The 26,083-nt window shown below is 54.1% G+C and overlaps 1 protein-coding gene across 4 annotated transcripts in view; it reads right to left on the minus strand.

Annotated features, from left to right (window-relative positions):
• Window positions 1–11,834: 11,834 nt before the first annotated feature.
• NRF1 (nuclear respiratory factor 1) overlaps window positions 11,835–26,083 on the minus strand; it is a 67,549-nt gene continuing 53,300 nt past the window's right edge. For all 4 annotated transcript variants that reach the window (XM_034063095.1, XM_034063091.1, XM_034063093.1 and 1 more), the window contains one exon: window positions 11,835–12,154. In XM_034063095.1, the coding sequence (XP_033918986.1) occupies window positions 11,991–12,154 (164 nt within the window). In that variant the 3' untranslated portion in view covers window positions 11,835–11,990. The remainder of the gene's footprint in view (window positions 12,155–26,083) is intronic.

Consider the following 26,083-nt stretch of genomic DNA (forward strand, 5'->3'; position numbering starts at 1 on the left):
TCATCACAGGGCATTGGGTGGCATCCCTATGGGGGTTTGGGTGCTACCCCCATCGTGCTCCAGCTGCCCTCACCAAAGAGCTTTGGGTGCCATCCCCATGGCCACACAGCCCCTGTGACGGATGGGGATGGGTGCTCAGGGCTCTGGTCCATGGGGTGAGTGGGATCTTCCCTCCCATCCCATCTTTATCCACTGCAGGAACCACCTCAGGGGACCCAAAGGGACCTTGTGGGTGTCCCCACTTGTGGGGTGCAGCACATCCCTTGGGGCTCATCACTGTGGGTGACAACCCCGGGGGGGGGGGACATGCACCTCCGAGCACTGATGTGGGGCCACGTTGGTGACCCCGGGGGACACCTGATCCCGCTCGGGCTCCGGTTACACCCCGGATTGTTCCTGCCGGCTGGAAGGAATGGCGTCAGCGCCGGATCGGTGGCCATTACTAATGCATGATGCTCCCGTGGGGCACGGCTGCATCCGAGCCCCATAGCGGCCCCCCCGGGGCTGTCTGCACCCCTCGGGGAGGGCAGGAGGGATGGAGCTGGGGATGGGGAAGGGCCTGGATCCCTCCTTGCTTCCTGCAGGCCCTGGACATCAGCTCAGGGTGGTGCTGGATGTGCCTGAGCAACAGGGGAGGGTGAGCCTGGTGTTGTGGTGCCAAAGGGAAGGGTCCTGGTACCCCTGACACATACCCAGGGAGCAGAGAACAGTCACAACTTGGTGCATGTTTGCTGCAAAACCCTCTGGTTTTCCCTATAACCCATGATTTTGACCCATTCTTCCTCCCCACTTTGCTCCTTCCCAGTTTTTAGCTCTTTTTCCCAAACTCCCCTCCTTCATCCCCAGTTTTCCTTTCCCTGTCTGAGCACAGTGATGCTGACCCAGCAGCTCCATCCCAAACCAACATTCCCACAAAGCCAGGGTTATCCATCCCACTGGGGTGGGATGCTCATCCCTGCACATCCCACCTCGCTATGACACCCACCAAGATGAACAACAGCAACCACCCCCCCCAACCTTCACCCCATGGGGTCTCATGGGGGGGATTTAGCCATCTCCAGCCTCCCCAGTGCCATAAACCATTCCAGGGAGGTCTCCCTGGCTAATGTGCTCCGGCTGCTCCCGCATCCCAATACATCAATATTGCATTAGTGTTTCCATCCCCATCTGAGCTCAGCGCGGCGCCATGGAAAGGAGCTGGTCCAGGTCCTCACGCCAGCAGGGCAGCTCTGCCCAGCCCCCCAAGCTTTCCAGAGGCAATTCCAGGTCCATCCCCATCCAATATTCGGGTGAGGAACAGAAGAAGTGGATGTAAATGTTTAAACAGAGCCATTTGTGCCGCTCGGTTTACGCAGGATGAGGCCTCCACGTGGTTTGGATCCATGAGGAGCCCAAATATCAATGGTGCTGGAGAGAGGGATGAGCTCAGTGCCTGGACCATGGACCAGGGACCATTCCTGGTCATGGGGTGACCTGCTTTCTTAGGGACCATCCCAGGGTCTTGGGGACCACCCCAGGTGCCTCCTTGCTTGGAGACCATCCTAGCTTCAGATGTCCCTGCTCATGGTAGGGGGTTGGACTGGATGGATGAGCTTGGAAGGTCCCTTCCAACCCAAACCACCCTACAATCCCTGAGGATGGGGACCATCCAGGGTGCTTTGCTCTTTGGGGACCATCCTGGGGTCGTGTGGATGATCCTGGCTTCTGGGGACCCTCTGGGGTTCTTCCCTTCTTGGGGACTATCTCATTGTTACAGGAACCATCCTGGAGTCTCCAGGATCATCCAAGGCGCCTCTGCTTAGGGATCATCCCAAGCTCTTGGTGCCCATCCTTGCACATGGGGTCTCTGTTCCAGGACCATCCCTGATCCTCAGGGACCATCAGGGCTCCTGGGGACCACTCACCTATGGTGCTTTGATGCTTGGGGACCATCCTGGGGTCTCAGAGACCATCCCAAGGGGTTGGGACCATCCAGGGTGACTCCCTGCTGAGGAACATCCCAGGATCTTGGGGAACCATCACAAGGTCTTGGGGACCATCCGGAGGTGCCTCCCTCTTGGCAACCATGCTGGGCTCTTGGGGACCATCCCTGGTCTTCAGAACCATCTGGGATAGGTCCCTTCTTGGGGACCATTGCAATGCTTGGGAATCATCCCAGGGTCCTGCCTTTCTCCAGCAGCACCCCAGGGTGTCACAGATGTCTCCATCCCAAACACATCCCTATCCCCATCCCAAACACATCCCTATCCCCATCCCCACTGCAGGGCTGAGCTCAACCCCATCCCGATGGCCACCCCAAGACATGAAACCTTCACCCCCAAATTGCCCCTCTCTCCTGTCCTATTCCCCCCATCTCCTTGGGGGGGGGGGAGAGAGGGGGTGCTCCCCACATCCCCCCCTGTGCTCCCCATCCTCAAAACTCCTCTTCCCAGTGGATTTGACCCCAAAACCCATAGGGGAGGCACCAACCGGCTTTTCCCACCTCCATCCCGCGGCCTGCGGCAACCCGATCCCGGTCCCAGCGGACAGCCCGGCCCCAAACTGGTCGGGCTGGTTTCCTGCACTGGAGCCCAGCGCTGCACAAGCACTTTGGGGTGTGTGTGGGGGGGGCTGGATCTCCAATGACCCCCCCTTATCTCTCTCTATATCGTTATATATGGCTTGCATCGATGGGGGTGCATTGGGGGGTGTTTGTGTGTGATGTGGGAGTGGATTTAATGGGGGGGGATACAACTTGGAGGGGTGGGGAGTGTACTAAAGGGATGGGTGTGCGCCGGTGCGGGCCATCCTCGTAGCTTCAAGGCTAAAGACAAGGGTGACCCCCCCCCCCATTCACCCCAGGGGCAAACACGGAGCCACCCCCGTCCATTACACACAGTGGGGTCTCACCCCTCCTTTCCCCATCCCCACCGCCCATCCCCGTCCCCTCGGGGCGGCGGCGGCAGCTGCGGTCGCGGCGGCGCCTCTCGAGTTGCGGTGTCGGTTCGTGGGGGGGGGGGGGGGACGGGTCGGGATCGTTTTCCGTTCCCCCCCCCCCCCCCCAACCCCATCTCCTCTCTCCCGGGGGGGGGTGTTCAGGGCTCGGGAAACCGGATCGCGGTGGGCAGCGCAGGGGCGGCTCAGGTGCGCGGCTGCGCTGCCGCCTCCCGCCGGTGTCCGGTGTCCCGACAGCCGGTGAGCGGCCCCGACGGCGGCCCCGGGGCGGGTCGGGACGGCACCGGCTATAAAAGTACCCCCCAGGGGGGAAGGAGCCGCCGGTTCGGGCTCTGCCTCCATCACATCCCCCCCCCCTCCGCCGCCGATCCCTGTTCGCTGCCGCCGGGACGGAGCCGCCCGCCCCGAGGCCGCGGTGATGGGCGGGCGCCGCCTCCCAGCCCATTAAGGGAAGGGATTGGAGCAGGAGGTTGGGGGGGGGGGTGAGGGTCGCTTCGGTTTAAGCCCACCCCCCCCCCCGCGCTATGGGAGCTTTAGGAGGGGTCCCACCACCAGCACCCCTCGGGTATCGGGGCGCAGCCTCAGCGCCGGGACCCGCTGCGGAGGGGGGTACGGGGGGGTGGGTGGCCCAAGGTGAGCCCGTCCCTGTCCCCCCCCCCCACTCCGCCCCGGTCCCGGCTCCACCTTCCGGGGCACCTGGGCCAATTGGGAGCCGCAGGGGGGGTCCACCCGGCCGGGCTAAGGCCGCTGCCGCCGCCTCTCCTCGCCACTTGGGCGAGCGCTGGGGCTGCGGGAAGCGGCAGGACCCCCCCCCTCGGGGTTAGGGAGGGTCTATGGGGGGGGGTCCGGGTCCGTCCGTGCCCTTCCAGCCCCGGGTGTCCCCCACGTCGGGTCCCGCTGCGGCCGCTCGGAGCCGAGCAGCGCCCGGAGCCGAGGTAAGTGCGGCGGCCCCGGGAGGGGGTCGGGTCCGGTTGGGGCCCCCCTCGGGGCTCAGGGACCCCCCCTTTGGCTGTGCCCTTCCCCACCCGTCCCGTTTTCCCCCTCTCGCCTCTTTGCGGCGTTTCCCTCTCCTTTCTCCCCTCTTTTCCTCTACGAGGTGTCCCACCAATGGGGCCGAACCGCCCCCACCCCACTTCACACTCACCCCCCATCCTCCCCGGGTACCCCAGATCTCTGCCGTCGGGGGGGGGGGGGGTGTTGGTGGTGTCGCAGCAATCGCATCGCACGGGGGTGAAACGGGTGACAACGAAATGTGGGTCCAGCCCCATCGCTGCTCCTCGGCCTGGGGGTGGGGGTATTTTGGGGTTCAGGGGGCCCTCCCCTCACCCCCTCCGTTGCAATGTGGCCGCTTTGCAGCCCCGATGGCAGCTCCGGTGTCACTCGATAGAGCCCGCAACGAAAGCCCGGCGGGGGGGACACTGAGCCCTCATCGGGGGGGCAGGGTGGGGTCCTGCCCGGGCTGGGGGGTGCTGTGGGGTGAGGGGGGGTCCCCCCGTGCTCTGGGGCACCGGTGGGGCCATGGGGGTGCCCGTTCAGCCCCAAATCGGGCTCCCGGGTGCATGCGGCAGCGCTGCCGCTGTCCCCAGCCCCGTCCTCGGCTCAGGCTCCATCCCTGTCCCCATCCCAAGCCCCATGCTGGTCGTCATCTCTGCCCCTGACTGCATTCCTGTCCCCGTCTCCATCTCCGTCCTGATCCCCATCCCTGTCTCCATTCCTGTCCCCCTCTCCATCCTCGACCCCATTCCCGTCTTCAATCCTGTCCCCACCCCTGTCTCCATCCCCATCTCTGTTTCCATCTCCATCCCCATACCTATTCTCATCTCCATCCCCATCTTTATCCCTGTTCCCATTCCTATTCCTATCTCCGTCTTCATTCCCATCCCCATCAGCATTCCATCTCCATCGCCATCTTTATCCTTGTTTCCATCTCTATCTTCATCACCATTCCTTTTCCTTCTCTGTCTCCATCTCCATCCTCAGCCCCATTCTTGTTTCCATCCTCATCCGTATCCCCATCCCCTTCCTATCCCCATCTCTGTCCACATTACCATCCCTGTCTCCATCCCCTTTCTTATCCCTATTGCTGTCATCACTATCCCCTTCTTCATCCCCATCCCTGTCTCTGTTCCCATCCTTCCTTCACCCCCTTGTCCTTGTCCCCATCCCTGTCCACACCCCAGTGCCCATCCCCTTCCCCATTTGTTCCCATTCCCACCTGTGCTCTCCCAAGCTGCCCTTAGCGATGCCCACAGAGGTGGGACCCGCACCCATGGAATCGGGGTGTCGAGCACGGACAGATTCCTCTCCCTAAGGAATCCATTGGCAGTGCCCATGTCCCCCATCCCTGCCCATGGCAGAGCCAGCGCCGCAGCCCCATCCTGGAGCTGCCGATGCCACCAGCATCCCCAATGGCCTTTTTGGGGCTGGGGTTGGGGTTTTGCCCCATTGGGCCCCAAAACGTGTCCTGGGGACCATGACCCCCCCGTTCCCATTCTGGAGCTCCCAGGCCTTGGGCAGAGCCCTCAGAGGGGCTGCAGGAGCCGGGGGGGGCCCGGGGGGAGCAGCATCCGCAATGCGGCAGCTCCCAACGTCACGAGCGGGCTCCTCTGCAGAGGGGCAGGCTCAGCTCTGCCGGGGTCCCTGGGCTGCCGCAGTGGCCTTGGGCGGAGGCAAAGGGGGGGACGGGGACAATGGGGGCACCCCCAAAGCTGCCACCCCAGCCCCGTGCATTGGGGTCAATGGGGAAGGGCTGGATCATCGCTGTCAATGTCACACCAAGGATGGTGGTTGGGCTCCATGGCACCCGCGGCCTCCTGGGGACCCCACGGTGAGGACATCACCATGGCCTTGGGGGGCTTCTCTTGCCTTTGGGGTGCTTGGATGACCTGGGGGGGCTCCAGCAGGGTTTTGGGGTGTTGATGGAGCCCATGGGTGGGTGTGGATGGGGGGCACAGATCTGTCCCCACCATGCAGAACCCTGCCCAAGCCAGCACCGCTCAGCCTCACCCCCAGGGTTGAGGCTGGATGTGATGGAGGGGCCGGAGGCTGTATCCTCAATGGGGTTTGGGTCCCCTTGACCTGATCAGGGGCTCCCTGATCTCATCCCGAATCCGCTCGGGCTCGATGGGGCCTCGGATTCATGGACACAAAGGAGACTTTGTGCTTGCTCCTGCACTGCTGCCATGGCCATGGTGGTGCAGCCGGGGGGGGGCCTGGCAAGCATGTGGGGGGCTATGAGCCTCTGGAAGGGTTTGGAGCCATCAGTGGGGTCTGCAGTGCTGTGGGGGGGTTGGGGGTGTCCACTTTCCATGGGGCTGTTTCCAATGTGTTGGGGGGGGTTGGCCATACAAGGGGATTGGAACCATCCAGGGGGGGTTCAGGCTCCTGGGGGGCTGCAGGGATCAAGCAGCTTGGTTGGGGTTTGCCACCGTTCAGGGGGTCAGCAGTGATGTGGGGGTCATCAGGGGGGTCTGACCCACACAGAGGGGTTGCAGGTTTTGGGGTCGCAGCCATCCGGGTTATGTGCAACCTTTGGGGGGGTTGGAGTGTTCCAGGGGGGTTACATCCATCCGGATGCTTGGGAACATGAGGGGGGTGAGAGCTTTTGGGGGGTGCATCCATCTGAGGGCTTTGCAACCATCGGGGGGTTGTGGCTGTTTTGGGGTCCTCAAGGCATGGAGAGGGGCTTGAAGCCATCCAGCAGCACCCGGGGCTGAGCCCTCAGCAACGGTGATGGCTGGGAAATGGCTTCTGAAGCCAAATCCTGGCATTCCCTCATTCCCATCCCACTGTGGAGCATTCCCAAAACCCAGCACCCAACCAGCCATGCTGAGGGACCGGCTATTCCCCATCCTCCTGGAGGTGCAGCATTGGGATGAGCATCTCCCTTCAGGCACCTTCCAGACCCACTTTATCCCTACTTTATTTCCACTGACATTCCATGTATCCAGGCCGAGGGGTGAAGGGATAACGGGAGGAGGTGCGAGCTCGCTACTCCTGTTCTGTGTATGGCACTGGTAGAATTCACTGTGCAACCCCGCGGTCAGTGAATTACCATAGGGCCATAAACAGAGCAGAGACAGACCCGCGAGCGCTATGGGGCCGTCGCCATCCCCTCGCCCGCTTTGGCACTAGCACATTTTTGCTTCTGTTTGTAGCCTTTGAGCAATTATGTGTAGTGCCAATATGGGAGAGGGTGGAGAGAGCAGCACTGGGGGGGCAGCGGTGCAGGGATGCTCAGGGATAGTGGGAACCAGCCTGGTACTGGTGCAGGGATGGGTGTCAGATCCCATCCATGGGTGCTGTTATGAGGGTGTCCATCCCAATGTGGTGTCCCAGCCTGTGGAGGCATCTAGGCCATGTCCCCATGGTGGTTGGCACAAGCAGGATGGAATCCTTGCTCCTTCTCCGCTCCTGGACCACACTGATGGCATCTCCCTAGGGTTGAGCCAAGCATCCCTATGGGGGATCCGCTTGGGCCATGAATGGGTGTTTATGGGGGGTGGAATTATGTGTTTTTCCCTGTTTCTTGCAGCTTTCCAGGCCTGGCACCGTGTCCGTGTCCCCCCCATCCCCATGGATGAGACCCGGCTGCAGAGATGGGGCCGGTGGTGCCCAGCCCTGGGGCTGCCTTTGGCAATGGTAGAACTCACACTGGTGCGGTAGCAGGATCCGGTGGTTCTAGACTTGCCAACTACAGCCCTGGGGAACCGCCGCGGACATGGGCCCCCCCCGGCACCCATGGGTGCAGCCGGGCACCCTCTGCACCCCAAACCCACCTACCCATGGGTGCTGCCGGGCTGGGGTGGATGTATCCTGATCCATATGGATGTGAGGGGATGCAGTCGGTGTTTGGGTATAGGTGGTGGTGAGCAACCCCCATGGAGGGGATCCGGCATCCCAGAGTGTGTCCATGGATGGAGACAGGGATCTGCTGGTCATTGGAGCAGCGCAGCCACGTGTCCCTGTGTGACTCCAGGCATTAAGGGCTGATCCAGCTCCATGATGTGGGCAGGGCAGCTGGGGGGGGGGGGGGATTAGGGGTGTCCAGCTCCTATCCCCATCCCTGGCTCCAGCCCCTGGTCCTGGATCCATCCCTGACCCAGCCGCCTGTTGCTGGGGAATGGGGAAACCATTGAAGCAGCTGATACATGTCCCTGGTGCAGGAGGGATGGGGACAGGTTTGGGGGGACAGGGATAGTATGGGAAGGGGCTGTTGGGGATGGGGGCTCTGACCCCCCCCCCCCAGCTCCCCTATCGGGATATGTAGGGCAGTGCTGGGTGATTACAGGGCTTTCAGCATAAGCCCACAGAGATTGGATCACACTGGATTAGGCTCCAATCATCCTCCTGCACTGGGGGTGGGAGGATGGAGGGATGGTCTCCATCACCCTCCTGGGGAAGGTGGGAGGGACTGTGGGGGTCACAGGCTGTATGTGTGGTCATTGATCCTCTTGTATGGCCAGCCAGGCACCCACCCATCCCTCTGTCCGTACGTCCCTTTGTCTGTCTGTCTAGCCACTGAACTGTCAGTCTACCCATCTGCCTGTATATACAGCCATTCACCACCCATCCATCTCTCCAGGCAGACAACCACTGCTCCATCAGTTTTTCTGTCCATCTGTGCATCCATCCACCTATCCACTAGTCTGTCCTGTAGATATCTGTCTATCCATCCACCCATCCAGTGGTCCATCCAGTGGTCTGTCCAGCAGATATCTATCTGTCCATCCATCCACTGGTCTGTCCTGTAGATATCTGTCCATCCATCCATGCGTGTATCTGTCCATTCATCTGTCCATTGACAGGTCTGTCCTGTAGATATCCTTCCTTCCTTCCTTCCTTTCCTTCCTTCCCTTTCCATCCATCCATCCATCCATCCACCTCCCCTGCTGTTTGTCTGCCCATCCCTCCCTCCCCCCAGTGCTGGGCTTAACCCCCCCAATCAACTCAGCAATAGGGGGAATGGGTGGAGCATCCCCAAGCTCCGCCCCTCAAGACCCCACCCCCTTCCCAAAGGCTCCACCCCCAAAGGGGGGCACCCCAATACCCCCCCCATTACCCCAAGTCCCCCATGAGCACCCACCACGGGTCAAATCCTGCCATTGGGGCCTATCCTAAAGCAAAGCAGTGCTGGGATGGGGTTGGGGGGGGGGGTAGGACCCCCCCATAGTGCCCGGGGTGGGGAGAGGAGCAGGACCCAGCCCCAGCAGCCTCTTCCCAGCTGGGATATGGGAAGCAGGAGGGAGGGAGCCCAGCGGGAGGCCCCGACCTGCTTATTACAGAGATTAACAGAGATTAGAGCCTCATGGCAGCATCTGCCAGGCTGAGCTGCTCCCCCCACACCAATACTGCCAGATCTGGGGCTCCTTGGGGCACCCCAGCACGGGCAGGGGTGTCCTGGGGTCCCCAGGGGTGCCTGGAGCCCCGGGTTGCCCTCCCATCGGATGCAGCATCCTTAATGTCCAAGGACATTGACCTTGGATGGGGCTTGGCTCCCTGTTTGGTATGATGCCCATAATACAGCCACATTCCCCTTTCCCTTCCTTCTGTCCATCTGTCTGGTCTTGGGGCCTTCCTCTGCTCTCTTTCCTGCCCCAGGCTACAAGGAGTCCCAGGAATCCCTGTGCTGGAGCACTGATCCTGCACCCACGGTCAAATAAAGCTGCTGAAACCCATCACTGCCTCCCCTGCTCCTCCTTGGTTTGAACCATGGAATGGGTTGGGTTGGAAGGGACCTTATAGCTCATCCCATTCCAATCCCTGCCACAGGCAGGGACCCCTACCACTGGAGCAGCTGCTCCAAGCCCCTGTGTCCAACCTGGCCTTGAGCACTGCCAGGGATGGGGCATTCCCAATAACACATCCCAGGTCACTGGTGAGAGCATCTGGGATGAAAATGGAGGAACACAACCTCAGCCCTTGCTGGGATGCCCAAGCACCCCCTTGGTTCCCACCCAGCCCCAGGTCGCTGTGGGCAGAGTCCAAAGGAATGGGATAAAGAAAGGATTAAGCCCCCAAATGATCCCATTGTGCTCAGCTCCTCTCCAGCCCAAACATCACCAGCTTGGGGAGCACCCAGACCACCCCAAAACACCCCCAGGGATGGAGGGAACAACAGAATACATCAAAACCCCTTAAACCACCCCAAACCACCCCCAGGGATGGAAGGGACAACAGAATACATCAAAACCCCTTAAACCACCCCAAAACACCCCCCAGGGATGGAGGGGACAACAGAATACATCAAAACCCTTTAAACCACCCCAAAACAGGAGCGGTGGAGACAGGGATAGACACAGTCGTAACAATTTATTGAATGAAGCAATAACAGACACTGGAAAAACAAGGGGGGGGTGTTGGGGTGTCCATGCTCTGCTACTTGCCTGGTCTGTGCCTCTCAATGGGGAGGGCAGGGGGACAAAGGACACGGTTTCATCGCCAAAGGAACACTTGACTTGGGAAAGCCACCGACATCTTCACAACGACAATAGAAAAATAACCATTCCCAAAGGATTCCGCACGGTGGGCACCCCCCCGGGGAGCACCAGCACCGCTTCCCATGGGAAGATCTCCCTCCCCATCGTCGAACAGCACGGAGGAAACGGATACAAAGGACATTTGGGATCGCTGCTTTTTGTTGGGGTTTTTGTCCATAGAAAACAAGGGAATACAAGAAAACGTGGGAATTCCCTCCAAGGTGGAGTGGGAAGTGGGATGGGAGGAACCTGGTCATGGCCATGTGGGAATAAAACTTTACCCCCCCCCAAAAGCCAACTCCAGAGTTAACTAAGATGCACAACTTCATGAACGGGGAGGCTGCGGCTGAGGAAGATCCATTGGGATGGGAGGGTTTGGCCTATGGGAACGTGAAGTTTCCTCCCCCCAGAATATCCCCTTCCAAAGGCCTATTTATAACCCTCCTGGGGAAGTCTTGGAGCGATGGGGATGAAAAGCCCTTTGGAGATGCACAAAGGGCAGGAGAAGGGAGAAGGTGGAAGGCTGGGGATGGAAAGGGGTCTCCCAATGGGAAAGGGGCTGCGCTTGTAGCCCCCCATTAACTTCAAATGAACCTTTTCCTGTGGGAATTGGACTCTCCGGGAATAGGAAGGGAGGATGTGGGGTCCTGAGGGGATAATGGCGACTGGGATGAGCCCAAGGTGGCTCTTTGGCGAGGGAAGTGCTGGGAAGGCGCTGGGCAAGCAGGGAAGAACGCAGCCGGAGCCCTTCCAGAGACATTCCCACTCGGATTTCGATCCACAACAACAAAAAAATGGGCAATAATAATAATAACAATAATAATAATAATAATAAAGGAAAGAAGAAGATGGACAATGGCAGGTACGTCCCGAGAGCAGAGAGTAAGAACAAGGTCTCCAGTGTGCACCAAGGGAGCTGAGCGGAGCACGGCGAGGGGAGGGCAGCATTCCACTGGCTCCTGGAAGAGCATCACCCCTTCCCGAGGCTCTGCCCCCCTGCAGTCCCACATGCATTCCTTTATGGTATCCCATATTTTCCTTTTCCTTTCTTTTTTTGTTTTTTTTTGTGGTTATTTCACTTTGCTTTCATATAAAAGTCCATGTTAAAATCATTTGAAATCCAATTTGCCAAGTGCAGAGGGCTGTGCCCGGGGGCAGCTGCGGCTGAGGGCATCCACGTTCCCCTCCACGCCTCATCCTGCTCCATCCCATAGTGGGGAATGAGGGAATAAGGGGCTCATTTCCTTTCGTTGTAGATCTCCTCGCAACGGAAGTCCCGTCACAATTTGGCTTCTCACTCCTACGGGAGCAGAGCGGCGCTGTGGAAACACACTTTACACACATCCTCTGCTAAGGTTATTCCTGTTTTCCCGGATTTTTCCATTTTTCTTTTTTTTTTTCTTTTTTTTTTCCTTTTTTTTTTCCTTAAAAAAAGAAAAAAAAAGGTTGACAAAACCTCCAACCCTTTTGCTTCCCAAGCTGGAGACTCGATGCCCTCGTTGCATCTCTGGAGAGGCGTAAAAAACTTAGTCGCGTTGAGAGACGAGGAAAATCACTGTGATCCCGGCTCTGGGAACATCACTGTTCCAAGGTGACCACCTCCACTGCCTGCCCGTCCACGGTGACAGTACTGTCCCCTATCCTTGTGGTGACGGGGGCCATTGCCACCTGAACGGGGCCGTTGCCTTGGGCCAGGCTGGTCACCACGGTCTGGTACATGCTGACGGGGATCTGGACGAGACCTGGGGAGACAAGAGAAGGAAACTGGTTGGGAGGGAAGGAACAGAGCCCAGGGGGGATGAGGCTGATGGGGCCACAAGATGAGGTCCCAAAGGGTTTGGAGGATGCATTTGTGCTGCTCCAGAGATGATCCTTTGGATTGGTGGAGTCCTGCATCCAGCTCTGGGGCAGCAGCACAAGAGGGACGTGGAGCTGCTGGAGCGAGTGCAGAGGAGGCCATGGAGATGCTGCGAGGGCTGGAGCAGCTCTGCTCTGGAGCCAGGCTGAGAGAGCTGGGCTGGGGCAGCCTGGACAAGAGAAGGCTCCTGAAGGGGAGACCCCAGAGCAGCTCCAGTGCCTAAAGGGGCTGCAGGAAAGCTGGAGAGGGGCTTGGGACAAGGGCCTGTAGGGACAGGCCAAGGGGAATGGCTTGAACCTGCCCGAGGGGAGACTGAGCTGAGCTCTTAGGCAGAAGCTGTTCCCTGTGAGGGTGCTGAGGCGCTGGCACAGGGTGCCCAGAGAAGCTGTGGCTGCCCCATCCCTGGCAGTGTTCAAGGCCAGGTTGGACACAGGGGCTTGGAGCAGCTGCTGCAGTGGAAGGTGTCCCTGCCTGTGGCAGGGGTTGGAGCTGGAGGAGCTTTAAGGTCCCTTCCAACACAAACTCTTCCATGATTCTATGATTCCTTCCCCTGTATTACCTACCTGTACTCACCACTGCCTTTGGCTTGGCAAAGCTTGATTTAAACAAGTGAACTTCTAAAAGCCACCTTGTACATGACATTACCCAAACTATCCCCACCTCTGTTGGGGGAAAAACCAGCATTTACAGGTCACCAAATCCTTCCAGGCAGCAGCACTGGATGCCCAGCCCTGAAACAGCATTGAAATGGTGTAGGACAGCAGGTTCCTGATCCAGCATTCCCAAAAAAGCAGCCCAATCTCTTTTGATTCAGGTTTCTGTGGCAGAGAGCAGGCTCTGCCCTGCCAAGGGCACTCCTTTAATATCCCAAGCTTGCTGTCCTTAGATAACTTCCAGTACAGACAGGAAAGCTTATGAGTTAATCATGCTGACCAAGTGGGTGACCCAGCAGAGCACAGTGAGCATTGGAGCCCTTCAGCATCCCTCCTCTCAGGATCTCAAAGCATCCTGAGGGTTGGAATACATCAGGATCCACCCAGCCAAAGGGCTGCCCCACACCAGGAGATCCCCAAACCATGTTTGTGCAGTTCACGGCCCAATGGAGGAATTGGTTTCCTGGTGGGATGCTTCAGCACTGACTGCTATGAGTGGTGTGGAGTCAGAAGGTGAAAAGGTCCCATGATGTGTTCTAATAGATGGGAATTTCAGGCAGCAGAACACTGAAATGAGAGCTCACACTCAACCCTATTGAAGAAAATCCCCTGTATCAGACCCTTCAATGAAATAAAGCACATCCTGGTTGAAGGAGATGCTGGCACAGACATGGGGATCTGGCCTGGGATGCACCTAAAATCCCCTCTCCAGACCAACAACCCAACTAAGCCCTTTGGGTTACTTCCATTACTAACCTAAAGGAGACTGCTGGAGCTCTCAAAGGAGTCTACTACCCATGGCCAAGCCAAAGAGCAGAGTCACCACTACCCTTCTGGACCACAGAGCGTGCAACCTGAAGAGCCTTATCCCTTCATGCTCTTCATACACACTGAACGCTGGCCAGGGTAGGGATGCTGCCAAAGACGGGCTCTGCCAAAAGATGCTGAGATGTGAAGACCCAGTGGGGTCTTCTGTGGAAAGGATGAGTTCAGGGTCTAGTGGAAGAGGACCTTTAAGGTCCTTTCCAACCCAAACCACTTTAGGATCCTATGACTGACATCACCCCAGGTTTGGCACATCTTGGAGCGCACAGGAAAGCAGGGAAGTCTCAGTGCAAGACAGCAACATGCAGCTGCCTTTCTGCATGGGATTAAAGTAAATCGCCTCAGCATCTGACGTAGCAGCCTTCCTGCCAGGGGTGGTGACAACCCAAAGGAGGAGAGGGCTGCAAAGTCTGCTGTGCATTAAAGCAGAGCTGATCGCCCTTGGGAGAGAGACGATTAAAGCACTGAGATGCTGTAATCAGGCCTAGGATTGGCCCTGCACTGCATCTGCTCAGACCTGCACCCTGATTAGCCCTAATCTAGCTGGCATATGTTAATCTAAAGCATGGATTTCAGACCCTTTCAATTGTATTAAAACCAGGAAATCCATTAGACAATAAACCCCCAACTTCTCGAGTCTTTGAAGAACAAAGAAAGTGGAGCTGGGAACAGGGAAACACAGGAGCCCCAAGTGAGGGAAGAGGGATCCCACTGGATCCCACACGGCTCCTGCCTCAGCAGATGCAATGAATCGCATGCAGAGTGGATCTAACCGTGGCCACAGGCTCCTGGCAAGCAGGAAGATGCAACCAGGCTGTGTGTTTGCTTCCCCTTCATGAAGCCACCCTAAAAGTCCATGTGCAAGTGGTGGGTGAGACATGAAGCCCAAGCATCTCTGTCCCCTTTGAATCACCCATTCCTGGCCCCCAACCTCACCCTGGATGTGACCAGGATGAGGAGCCAGCTCCAGCACAAGGACATTTACACCCAGAGCTAGGGCAGAGCCAGCACCAAGGTCCTGCAGTTCATTTGCCTGCAGCGTGCCAGGTAAGTTGGTGGAGGATCAGCTGGCTTTGCTGGGAAGGAGGCTATGGCATGGCCATCACTGCCTGGAAGCCATGGAGTGGAACGGGCCTTAGGGGTTAAGATAGCCACCATGAATCAAAGGATTAGAGAGGGCTGCGGCTGGACTGGAATGCTGGGTCACATCATGTTAGTGGCTGCATGTTAGCTGGGGGACTGTGACAGCTGCAGGAGCTAATGGAACTCCTGCTGTTTCAGCAGAGAGGACATTAGAGCTCACAGGAGAAAGGTAAGGGTTCAGCTCTACCTGCAACCATGATTCAGAGGTGAAACATCACACGATGGCTGATAGAGACATCTTACCTGGCACGGAGGCAGAGCAGCAGCAGCATAAGAACAATCTTGATGCTAACCTGCAGGTGACTGGATTAGATCACCACAAAGGGCTTTGGGGAGAAGGTCAGGTTAGTGGGTGAGCAGTGCCCTGGAGATCCAGGACAGCTGATGCTCAGGGACCAGGGTCATCAGTGCCTGTTTCTGCCTTACTTGAACACCTCTTCACCCTTGAGATCACAGCAAGTGCAGCACAAGGAAAAGATACAACCAGCCTAAAGCTGTAGCATTTCACAGTAGATACTCCTGCAACTTCTTTCTTCCCCTCCTCCAGAGGCACCAGGCTGAGCGATCCAACCCAAATTCCTGTGCTCAGGAATGCACCACAGGGCCCTAGCACCCAGCTCAGCAGATACCGTTTCACATGGAGCCAAAGGTGACTTCTGAAGGCATGATGGAAGAGTTCTCACAGACAGTTCCAAAGGACCAGGGTGCACCTTAATGCACACAACTCAAGCAGGGAAATGCATCAGTAGAAGATCTCCAACCAATGAAACATTTGCCTTTGGTGGGCAGCACAATGAGAGAGCACTGAGCATGGTTTGATCTCTGTACCTAGGGTAGTCCATAAATACATCAGGACTGATGCAGGTAAGTAGTGAATAACCCAATAGTCTTATCCATAGTGGGACAGAATGAGATATGAACATGAAGCACAGCATGGAAAACTGCACAAGGGGGGAGAAACCCCAGGCAACAGCTAAATATAAGGTTAGTGAAGCTCTGGAGCAAAGTCTCCATCACTGGAGGTCTTCTAGAGCCACCTAAGACTGATGTTGGCTCAGGCAAGGGGCTGGTGTAAGTGATCACTTGAATCCCTTTCAGCCTTGAATGTGAACAAGATTCCAGTGGCTCCCCTTTAGGTAGAGAAGCTTTGGTCCACTGGTGGTGGAGTCCCCAGTAAGCAAATCCAAGAGAGTGCTGGGACATACTGGACAAATCAATTGGCACTAGAGGTATTTCTGGACAGTGAACTTGACTCACAGCCAACCATGAGATATATCTTATTCTCCCAGCCACATGTGATGTCTTTTAGCAACATGACAAACCAGGAGGGACTCTTACACCCCACTGCGTTTAGAAAGGACAGTCATACATATTAGACTCATGGAATGGTTTAGGTTGGAAAGGACCTTAAGATCATCCAGTTCCAACCCCCTGCCACGAGGAGCAGAGATGCCTCACACTAGAACATGCTCTCCAAGGCTCTGTCCAACCTGGCCTTGAACACTGCCAGGGATGGAGCATTCACAGCTTCCCTGGGCAACCTGTTCCATTAAAGAACTTCTTATATCTAACCCTGAGCAGCTTCATTCGGAGCCAGGTGCATTCTGGTATTATTGACTACAAGTATTGAGACCACCACCAGTACATAACTGCAGAGCATCCGTGTCCTTCAACTGAATCCTGCAGCAAAGACCATTCCTATCCCCACCAAGACAAACAACCACAGTGCTGGAGACTCCCTGGTGCATTACTGCTGACACAAAAGAGTCCAGCAAGCACATTAAAAGCTCCCACAACAGACTTCTATTAACTCCACATTGCTTTGCATGGAAACCTGCCTTGCCAAGATTCACAGGAACTATCATCTTCACCATGTCCCTTCTGGGGACTGAATGGAGAGCCTGGGGGGGGAAAGGACAGGCAATGGGCATGAGGATGTGTACTCAGAAACCCAGCCCAGATCTCCTTAACAAGCTCAAGTCACAGCAGCTAAACTGAGTGCTCTCAAAGTCACGTTACCCTGAAAACCCTGTGTCCATAGACAAGGAACACCCCCAAACTGAATGTGCTCCTCGGGATGTGAGGTGTTGACGTGACACCATGGACGGGATTTCACCCAAAGCCCACTGCGGAAACCAAGCGTTTCAGGAATCCCACCACACTCGGTGGTGACAAAGGAAGCAGAAGAGATCCCTTAACACAGGCACCTACTTGAAGATAAGACAAACTATCTTCTGAAAGCACACCCTTCTTATTCTTCCCCCAACTACTGCTCGAGCATCAACGAGTAACTCAAATTAGATGTCTCATAGGACAAGATGAGGACTGGAAGAATGTTCACCATCAGAATTGGCTTCCTGACAGCTCCCAAAAAGCCCATGCAGTGATTTCAGCTCAGAACTTCCTAGGCACACAACACCCACAGCTCTCCCCCATACATCCTCTGTGCCATTCATATCAACACACAAGAATTGTTCCACTGAATGCTAATGTGAAAGATGCTGCAGCCCTTGTTCTGCTGGTTCATCTCAACATCATCCAGCATCTGTCTTTTCAAACGCTATTCTGGTCAAAACCACAAGGCACCAAGTTTGGATAGCAAAGGTGAACCATGGAGCACTAAACCGAGTGTTACAATCTAGTAGGTTACTTCATAGCCTTAATTTATCCTCAGAACAGAAGATAAGCACAGGAGACAAACCAAGATGCAACATTTCCAACAAGAACTGCATGGGAGGACAGCCCTGGTGCCACTGGTTCCTTCCTTGCATCTACCCCGTCTTCATGACCACATCTCAGTCTCAGATTGTCCTTGGGTGTCACCTACCTGCTTAATATTGTCATTGACTTGTCCTTTCCTTAGCTCCTCTTGCTGTGCTTCAATGAACCTTCCTTCTCTGCTCATTCAGAGCAATGGGAGTTGCTGTCTCAGTGACCCATAAAGTCTAATTGACCTGGGACCTCCAGCCCTGTACCATCTGAAAGGCAGGGATGCAACACCATGTTTCTATGGCTCATTCTTCCTCCTGCTCAGTCAGCTCCAGCAAAGACTGCTAAATGCTAAATGTTCTACCAAGGTGTTGGTTTAAACCCCAAGTTTGGGTTTTATTTATCCCCAGGTCTCAGTCAAGAGACCAACCTCCATTCTCTGGCTGCAAGAGGACAGCTCATTGCATTCTGATACATTTCTATGCTCTTCCTCTCTAGAAGGAGGGAAAGGCCCCAGTTCAGCCAGGATCCGAAACACCTTTGGTTTAATCTCCCTGATTTCTTGTTCTCTTACCTTTGCTCTACAGCAGAAGCAGTCAATCCATCCTTGCAAAGGGACCACTCAGTTACCTGTGGCTCCTTCCAGCAGACCACAGCAGGGCAAGACCACAGCAGCACCTCCCACTCTGTTCAATACACGGTCCAAGGGAATACACCAGCCCAGCCTTCATCCCATAGAGATGACATGGAAGACACCACTTTTCCTTGTCAAATAACTAACAAGCTTCCTGAAGACTATCCCACAGCTTTGGGGGGTTGAGTTTTGGGGTTGGTTTTCAGGGAGCTCTTTTTAAGTTGCATTACCTTGAGATGAAAACTCTGGGTCTGGGATTCCTGCTTTCCTGTCTCTGTTGCTATAGGTCTATAGAGCTTATCCAGTGGCATACATACATGGAATTACCTCCTCTGAAGCCCCAGCATTCCCATGGGAAGAGGAAGATCCCAGTGAGCCAACTCAGTACCCAGATTCTTCCCTGGCACAGCAAAGACTCAGTGTCTTCAAGTAGTGGTGACAAACGTGTCCTTCACTGATGACACTTCACCACCGCCATACACCTCTGTCTTTGCAGCCCTTTCCTGACATACCAGAACTCTTCTACCTGCAATCATCTGCCTTGAGGGCAGTAACATAAGGAAAAACCTGCAATTCCTTTTGACACTGGAAATGATTCATCTGAAATCCCAGATCTCCTGTTTCATTCTCATTTTGATGGAGCTGAAAACTCCCATGAGAAGGGTGCTTGGGAAAGAAGGAAAAGAGGGAATTTGGTATCCTAATGGTGGATTAGCTTCGTGCCTTCAGCCTAGGATCTAAGGTTACCTGTCCTTCCCTCTCCCCTTCAGGGGGAGTTGAGGCTGAATTTAGAGCTTGATAACAGGACCTGGGCATCAGCTGAGGCAATGTAAAGCTGCATTGGTTCAACCTCAGCTCTTACCTGGACATCATACACCAGTCCTGGCTCCCCAGGACATGTCACTTTAAACCCAAGCCAGTTTAGCGTGTAGGGGAGGTGACAAACACCACGAGTGTGTGCATCTTCCTGCAAAAAGAAAGCTTTTCACCAGCCTCCACAGATGAAAGCTTAGTGAATAACCCTTCTAAGCTCCCCTGACCGGCAGACTTGGCTGTGGAGTGAACTGTACGCCTGATAAGATTAGCAGTCTATCATGGTCAGTTATGTATATAGGAAACACAGTTAAAAATAGAGGAAGTATAGCAACCCCCAGTGCCTGCTTCAGTGGGGATTTGCTTTTCTTTCAAGCTCTTTTCTGTTAACAGAAAGATGGAGCAGAAAGTGTCATCAGTGCCGAGCTTTTCAGGAGGTTGAGGTAAGAGACACCTAACAATGAATTGGTTTGCTCCTCTGATGAGAAATCAGATATTAAATCATGCAATATCATGGCAATATCATGGAATGGTTTGTGTTGGAAGGGACCTTAAAGCTCCTCCAGTTCCAACCCCTGCCACAGGCAGGGACACCTTCCACTGGAGCAGCTGCTCCAAGCCCCTGTGTCCAACCTGGCCTTGAACACTGCCAGGGATGGGGCAGCCACAGCTTCTCTGGGCACCCTGTGCCAGCGCCTCAGCACCCTCACAGGGAACAGCTTCTGCCTAAGAGCTCAGCTCAGTCTCCCCTTAGCACCTGAATACTTCTGGGCAATCACCTAATAGGGATCCCTGTTACATTTTGCCATAAATACTTTCCTGACTTGCTGCTATGCTGTTAACATCTACAGTGGCTCTTCCAGAAGAATTGCCTATTGAGACTCATTCTTATCCCACCTTTAAAAACAGCCTTTAGAGTCCTGTATCTTCTATATGATTTTCTTACAAGCTACTGTGAGAATGAAGACAGGATACCATCTAGAATTGATATAATTTTATACTGCTTGAATGGCAATAGTCATTTTAGAATAAAGTCATTTATATTGGGATTATTTTTTTTAAAGCACTGAAATCTCACATTTTTTAATGAATTCTTTGGCTGAGTTTCTGCAGGAACAATACTCTGGGCATCCCTGCAAATCAGAAATAGCATATAAAGGCAATACAGTTGCATAGCAAAAAGCAGTTGTGTCCACAGTCCAAAAGCTGGTGGACTTCAGCCAGCAGAAGCATCAGTGGTCACACACACACAAGCTCTTGTATGTACCCTCCTGGGCTGCCTGAGACATGGCACCACTTACGAGTTTACTTAGGTTACTGTTATAACATTCAGCCTGGAGCTTCTTAAAGCTGAGAGGGTGTTTGTGGGGTTTTCTCTCCTTTGCATTGCTGCTTTAACTCTGCATCTCATCCACAACCTTTAAAAAGCCACATTTTACAGATCTAAGAAGCCCAATATCCTCCCTCCAGCCCCATCCATCACCACAAGCTGCTGCTGGAGTGTTACTAACACACAGGCTCTGAGCCCAGCTTGGCCTGCTCCTAAGTCTTTACTTAAGTAATCATTAAGAGAGCTCAGCTTTCCTAAGGCTAACAGGATGGGCTGTAAGATACCCAAACAGCCCAAAGCCATTGCACACCTCTACCCAGCAGCCAAAACAGTGTCCGTGCCCAGAGCTGCGGCTCAGACAGCCATTTACAGGATGCCTGGATGTGACATGGGATATCATCCCCTTGGAAGTGTGAAAGGAAGAGAAAACCAAAATGCAGACAGATGGATACAATCCCTTTAACCCCGAAAACCACCACAGTCAAGAACCTAAAGGACCAAGTGACAACACCAGTTACATCCCATTATTGCAAACCACCATCACAAAAATGCACTCACCTGGTGAACACTCTGTTAGGCTCCACCTGCAACCTGAATAGTCTGCTGTTAGGAAGCCTGACAATAAAATGCAAGTGTAAAAGGCTGAATAAAAGCCAAATACTACAACTGGGGAGAGGAGGATTCATTGGGGTAAATAGCATATTCATAAGAAATGCAGCTTTTTGCTTACTAAGTGAATTGAAATACTCAGTGTCCACATATAAGTAGAAATTCCTATGTTTGCATATGAGTAACACCCCAATATTAGGCACAGTAACTAAAACATTTCTACCTCTATACAGAACATTATGTGCATGAGTGGGAGGTAGAGTAAGTGGGAGGCAAATATAAGCTACTTGCAGGTATTTGTACTGTATTTTACAACTATTTAGATGAAAGGTTCAATTGGACCAGAGGGGCCTGATGAGAAATGGCTGCACTGAAGTGAGAGTAGTAAAATCCATCTTGGAGAAGCTAAGGCTACCTCCAGTAACACTCTCCACTATTCCCCTGTGTAGAGGGATGAGAAATGAATGAGAAGCAGAAATGGTGCCAAAGTGACATTTCTATGTATCCCAAGAGCACAAGGCTGGAAAGTTCATGAAATCCAGGCACTCATTGTCCCCTGAAAGGAACCTGGTGTATTTTTAAGGCTCCGAGAGACTCGGATCTCAATGAGTTTCACAAGTCCGTATGCTGCGCAACAGATCACATGTGAACACGAACATTAGCATATACTACAGAGCATTTAGCACACGGAGCTATAAAGCAGCTATTGTTCTGGTAGTAAGGTAATACGTAACCAGATAGTCCCTGGCTTCATCTAAAAACCATTTTCCCAGCATTTCCCTGACTTGGTCTGCTGGAGCCTCTCTGCTACAACAGAGTGCACATTCATGGCCAACAAACGGGTCCAAAGTGATGGGTTCTCTCCCCAGTGCCCCACTCTCAGCCCTACACCTCTCTGATGGGGGAAATGGTGCTCTTAATCCAAGAGAGGTGACATGAACTTCCAGCCCAGAAAGGTGCACAGCTTCTGGAGGAGGAGAACGCCTTGGGAAGCTGTTCAAAGCTTTACCTTGCAGACACGGAAAGCTGCAACTCTGGTTGAGCCTTACCTGCTTTAGTTCCGACACTAGCTAGAAGGAGGTAAGCATTCTTCGTTTCTTCTCGGGGTAAAAGGGGTAGATGCACACCTTAACAGTCCTTTTTTCCCTCTTCTTCAAAGCATATCCTTCAAATCTAACCGTAAAAGCATCCCTGCTACAAACCAGCACATCCTCTCATTGCAGTGGTGTTAAGTGTCACAGTGCCTTGGTGTCTGCAAGCTGTCTTCTTTAGAGGACCACATACCCATCTGGCACAGATCCTCCCCTTTTTCCTTCTGTGTCCCATCCTCAGCAAGGTAAGCAATAAATCATGGTGAACACACAACTCAGGCATTGTACATCATGTAAAGAGCAAGTTTTTACAGTCCACATTCCTCCTTTTCACATACACATCACTGTTATCCACTGGCTGGGCTGCACAGCAAGTGGGATGGATTCCTACCTCTCTCTCCCAGGAGTACTTATTCCTGGTATGCTACTGCCTCTGGCAGATTCCTCCCTTTTAAACTCTGTACATCTGTTGATAGAAAAACAAGCTTGGACTCTGGCCTGGTGACTGAAGGCACAAGAACATTGGTTAGGTGTTTGGAAGCCTCCTTGAAGGCAATGATGGGTGCAGGGAGAGAAATGACCATTTGCTTTGCAGGAAAGCAAGGGTTTTCCAGGGGTTTTGTCCCAGTGGGTCTCACCAGCACACAGTGGCCTGCAAAAGGGAGACTTGTGGCACATGGACACACATGGACAAAAGGTGCAAGAAGAATCAAGCAGACACTTGTGTAAGAGCCTGTCCTGTGGCTGCCTGGGCAGGACACAACAGGTTAGAAAGTGCTTCCTGAGAGTGATAGGAGCTGTGGTGGATGGAGAATCCTTTCTGCTTTGCATCTATTGTGGATGATTCAGAGGGTCACAGACTGGTTTGGGTTTGAAGGGACCTTAAAGCTCCTCCAGCTCCAACCCCTGCCACAGGCAGGGACCCCTTCCACTGGAGCAGCTGCTCCAAGCCCCTGTGTCCAACCTGGCCTTGAACACTGCCAGGGATGGGGCAGCCACAGCTTCTCTGGGCACCCTGTGCCAGCGCCTCAGCACCCTCACAGGGAACAGCTTCTGCCCAAGAACTCAGCTCAGTCTCCCCTTGGGCAGGTTCAAGCCATTCCCCTTGGCCTGTCCCTACATCCCTTGTCCCAAGCCCCTCTCCAGCTTTCCTGCAGCCCCTTTAGGCACTGGAGCTGCTCTGGGGTCTCCCCTTCAGGAGCCTTCTCTTGTCCAGGCTGAACCAGCCCAGCTCTCTCAGCCTGTCAGACCAGAGTCCCATTCACTGCCTGTGGCAAAGGCTGCTCTAGCTCAGACCACAGGTCTGTCACACCAGAAGCAAGGAAGCACATCTCTGACAGCAGCACACAAGCAGAAAGCCCAAAACTCAGCCAACTCCAAGTCTTGGTTATTTCCTGCAAGACTCCAAACCTTTTACTCCTATTTGGAAGTGCTACTTGGACCCTGTTTTGTACCAGGAACCTCTGAGAAGATCTGGCACACAAGGACATCGTAACACATCCACGGGTCAGAGCAACAGGGAACAACCACAGGCCAAAGTCACTGATGGGGTTTAATCGAACACAAGCACCCCCGGCTGCTGCTCCCTGTGACTTCAAAGGAGTTGAACACACTATATTTATGCCAGCAATAAAGCTCAGCTTCCATTAGCTCTATGCTCACCGTTTAAATGCAGTGGTCCTGTCGTGCACACACCAATTAGAGCCCCCTAATGCTTGGGAGTACAAAGCTTTCTCTTTTTCCTCCTGTTTTTGATGGGAAGGGGTGGAAGGGAAGAGATCAGCCGGCTCAGGGGAATAGCAGAGAGAGCCTTTCACTGTGGGGCTCGTGCTCAAATCTGTCATAGACCAGTGGTAACAGATGGCCACTTCTGAAGGCTGCTGTGTAGCTTACATGAAATAAGGGATTGTCTTAGGCCACTGGTGGACAAGTTATTGAAGCCACAAACACACTGCTGGTGGCTTCTGGCAGAGAAACCAAGGGATTACACAGGTACAAAGCAACTGCTGCCTACCTGATCAAAGGCACCTCTTTCCTAGAGGGAATCGAGGCAAATTGCTGGCAGCATAGGGCTGCTGCTGCCTGTGCAGTGCAGGAACCTCTGGCTGCACAAGCCTGGATCTCAGTCCAAGCCTGCCTGCTTCAGCTGTCATCAGCTCCTTGCACTCGTCAGCAGCAGCCCCTGCTCACTGAGCTTCCCTTTGGACACGTTTGAGGTTTGGAAGATTAAAATCATGGGGGAAATGGAGATGAGGAAGATCAGGGATCTGTGACAACAAGGAGGCAAACCCATAGGACCATGGAACGCACCCTCACAGGGAAGAGCTTCTGCCTAAGAGCTCAGCTCAGTCTCCCCTCGGGCAGGTTCAAGCCACTATCAGAAAGTCTGCATCAATCTGTAAGCTGTGTACAAGTAATACCATGACTAATTTTAAACCAAACCCAAGCTGCTGCTCCCTCAGTCTTTCCCTCTCCACAGTCTGTGTCTTCTACACTATAACCTTCTGTAGGGCACATGGCAAAAGTCCACCAGTGGCCAAGTGTCCCTGGAGCAGAAGGGGCCAACATAAGCCATCAGAAAGTGTTGCTTGGAGAGGAATTTGGACACACCTGGGAATAAATTAATACAAAGGAGATGGGAGGTGGAAGGAACAAGATAAATTCAGGCTTAGAAATGCCACTTCAAGTGAGAATGTTCTTTTTTCTCTCCTAAGAACCTATTTCACAGCTTCCCATTGACTCACAGAAGGACATGTGTGCTCCTGACTCGGGAGCGTGGCTTTGCAGCAGTGGCTGCTGTAGCTCCAAACATCCCAACCTGTTGATGGATGGGCTCATGCAGCCAAAGAGATGACAAGTGTCCTGCAGCAAGCAGAACATCCTGCTCTCCTGTGCTGGGCTGTCGGAGTCTGCAGTGCAGGGAAAATAGGGCGATTCCCTTGCAATCTTCCTGCACAGCTGGGTACTAGCTGCGGATTACTGCTGTCACATGAGCTGCTTTACAGAAAAGCCAAGCTGTCTTCATGAGCTGAGAAGGTCACTGGGAGACACGGGCCTCAGGGACAAACACACCAACCTCTGCAGCGGCTGTGATTTACCTCCCAGAGCAACCCAGGCGGCAAGAAAAGCATCCCTGACTGCTCAGAGGCAATGAGAACTGGTTTTACCTTCAAGCCCTCTGCCTGGTTACCATTAGGACTCACCCAGTGAAAGGGGAGAGGAGAGATATCTCCAGTCCCAAGCTGTTCTTTACCAGGCTGCAATCAAGGTGGTGGAAGGCTGGAACAGTCCTTACAGTGACAGATTTACTGTCTCATCCTTGTGTGCCCACAGGTGAGGCCATCCCACCAACCTCCTGGACAAGATCACCAGCCTTGGACAAGTGTCACCAGCCAAAGGATGCCAAGGTGGAAGAGCTGCATCTCCCCAAGCTCTCTTGCAACCTGCCCATGCCTCAAAGCATGCATGAACCAATCCTACAGCAAGAAATGTCCTTTTTAAACCCAAAATCTAACCATTGAACATCAGGGCTAATGAAAAGGAGCAAGTTTCATTTGGAAAAACAAAAGTCTGAAGGTTCAGTGTGTCCACTTGGGACAATGAATTAAAACCTCCCATCTCCATCATTCTGCCATAGGCAGTCTGGTGACAATGAGCATGTTTCTACACGAGATCACTCACAGGCTCAGCAGTTGCAGGATGTGGCTCTTTACTGTGCCCCAGGGGCACAAGACAGATGGGGTTGTGCTTTTAGGCTTTCAAATCAGTCCCTGCTATGGAGATCCAAGGAAGAGGATAAGTAGAGGCACAGAACGATCCTCCAGCCATGCTCAGAAGGAAGCAACAGAAGACTTCAGGAGGTCAGGCCCTGCTCACAAAGCAGCTAAGGCTGCTTTCATAGAAGGGCAGAGCACTTTTGAAGGCAATGAACACAAACAGGCACTGGAGCAGTTCGGAGATGTCTCCTCCGTATCCTGGGCCTGGAAAACGGGAATGCACAACCCAA

Source organism: Melopsittacus undulatus, chromosome 5 (assembly GCF_012275295.1).
Source record: "Melopsittacus undulatus isolate bMelUnd1 chromosome 5, bMelUnd1.mat.Z, whole genome shotgun sequence".
Taxonomy (NCBI): domain Eukaryota; kingdom Metazoa; phylum Chordata; class Aves; order Psittaciformes; family Psittaculidae; genus Melopsittacus; species Melopsittacus undulatus.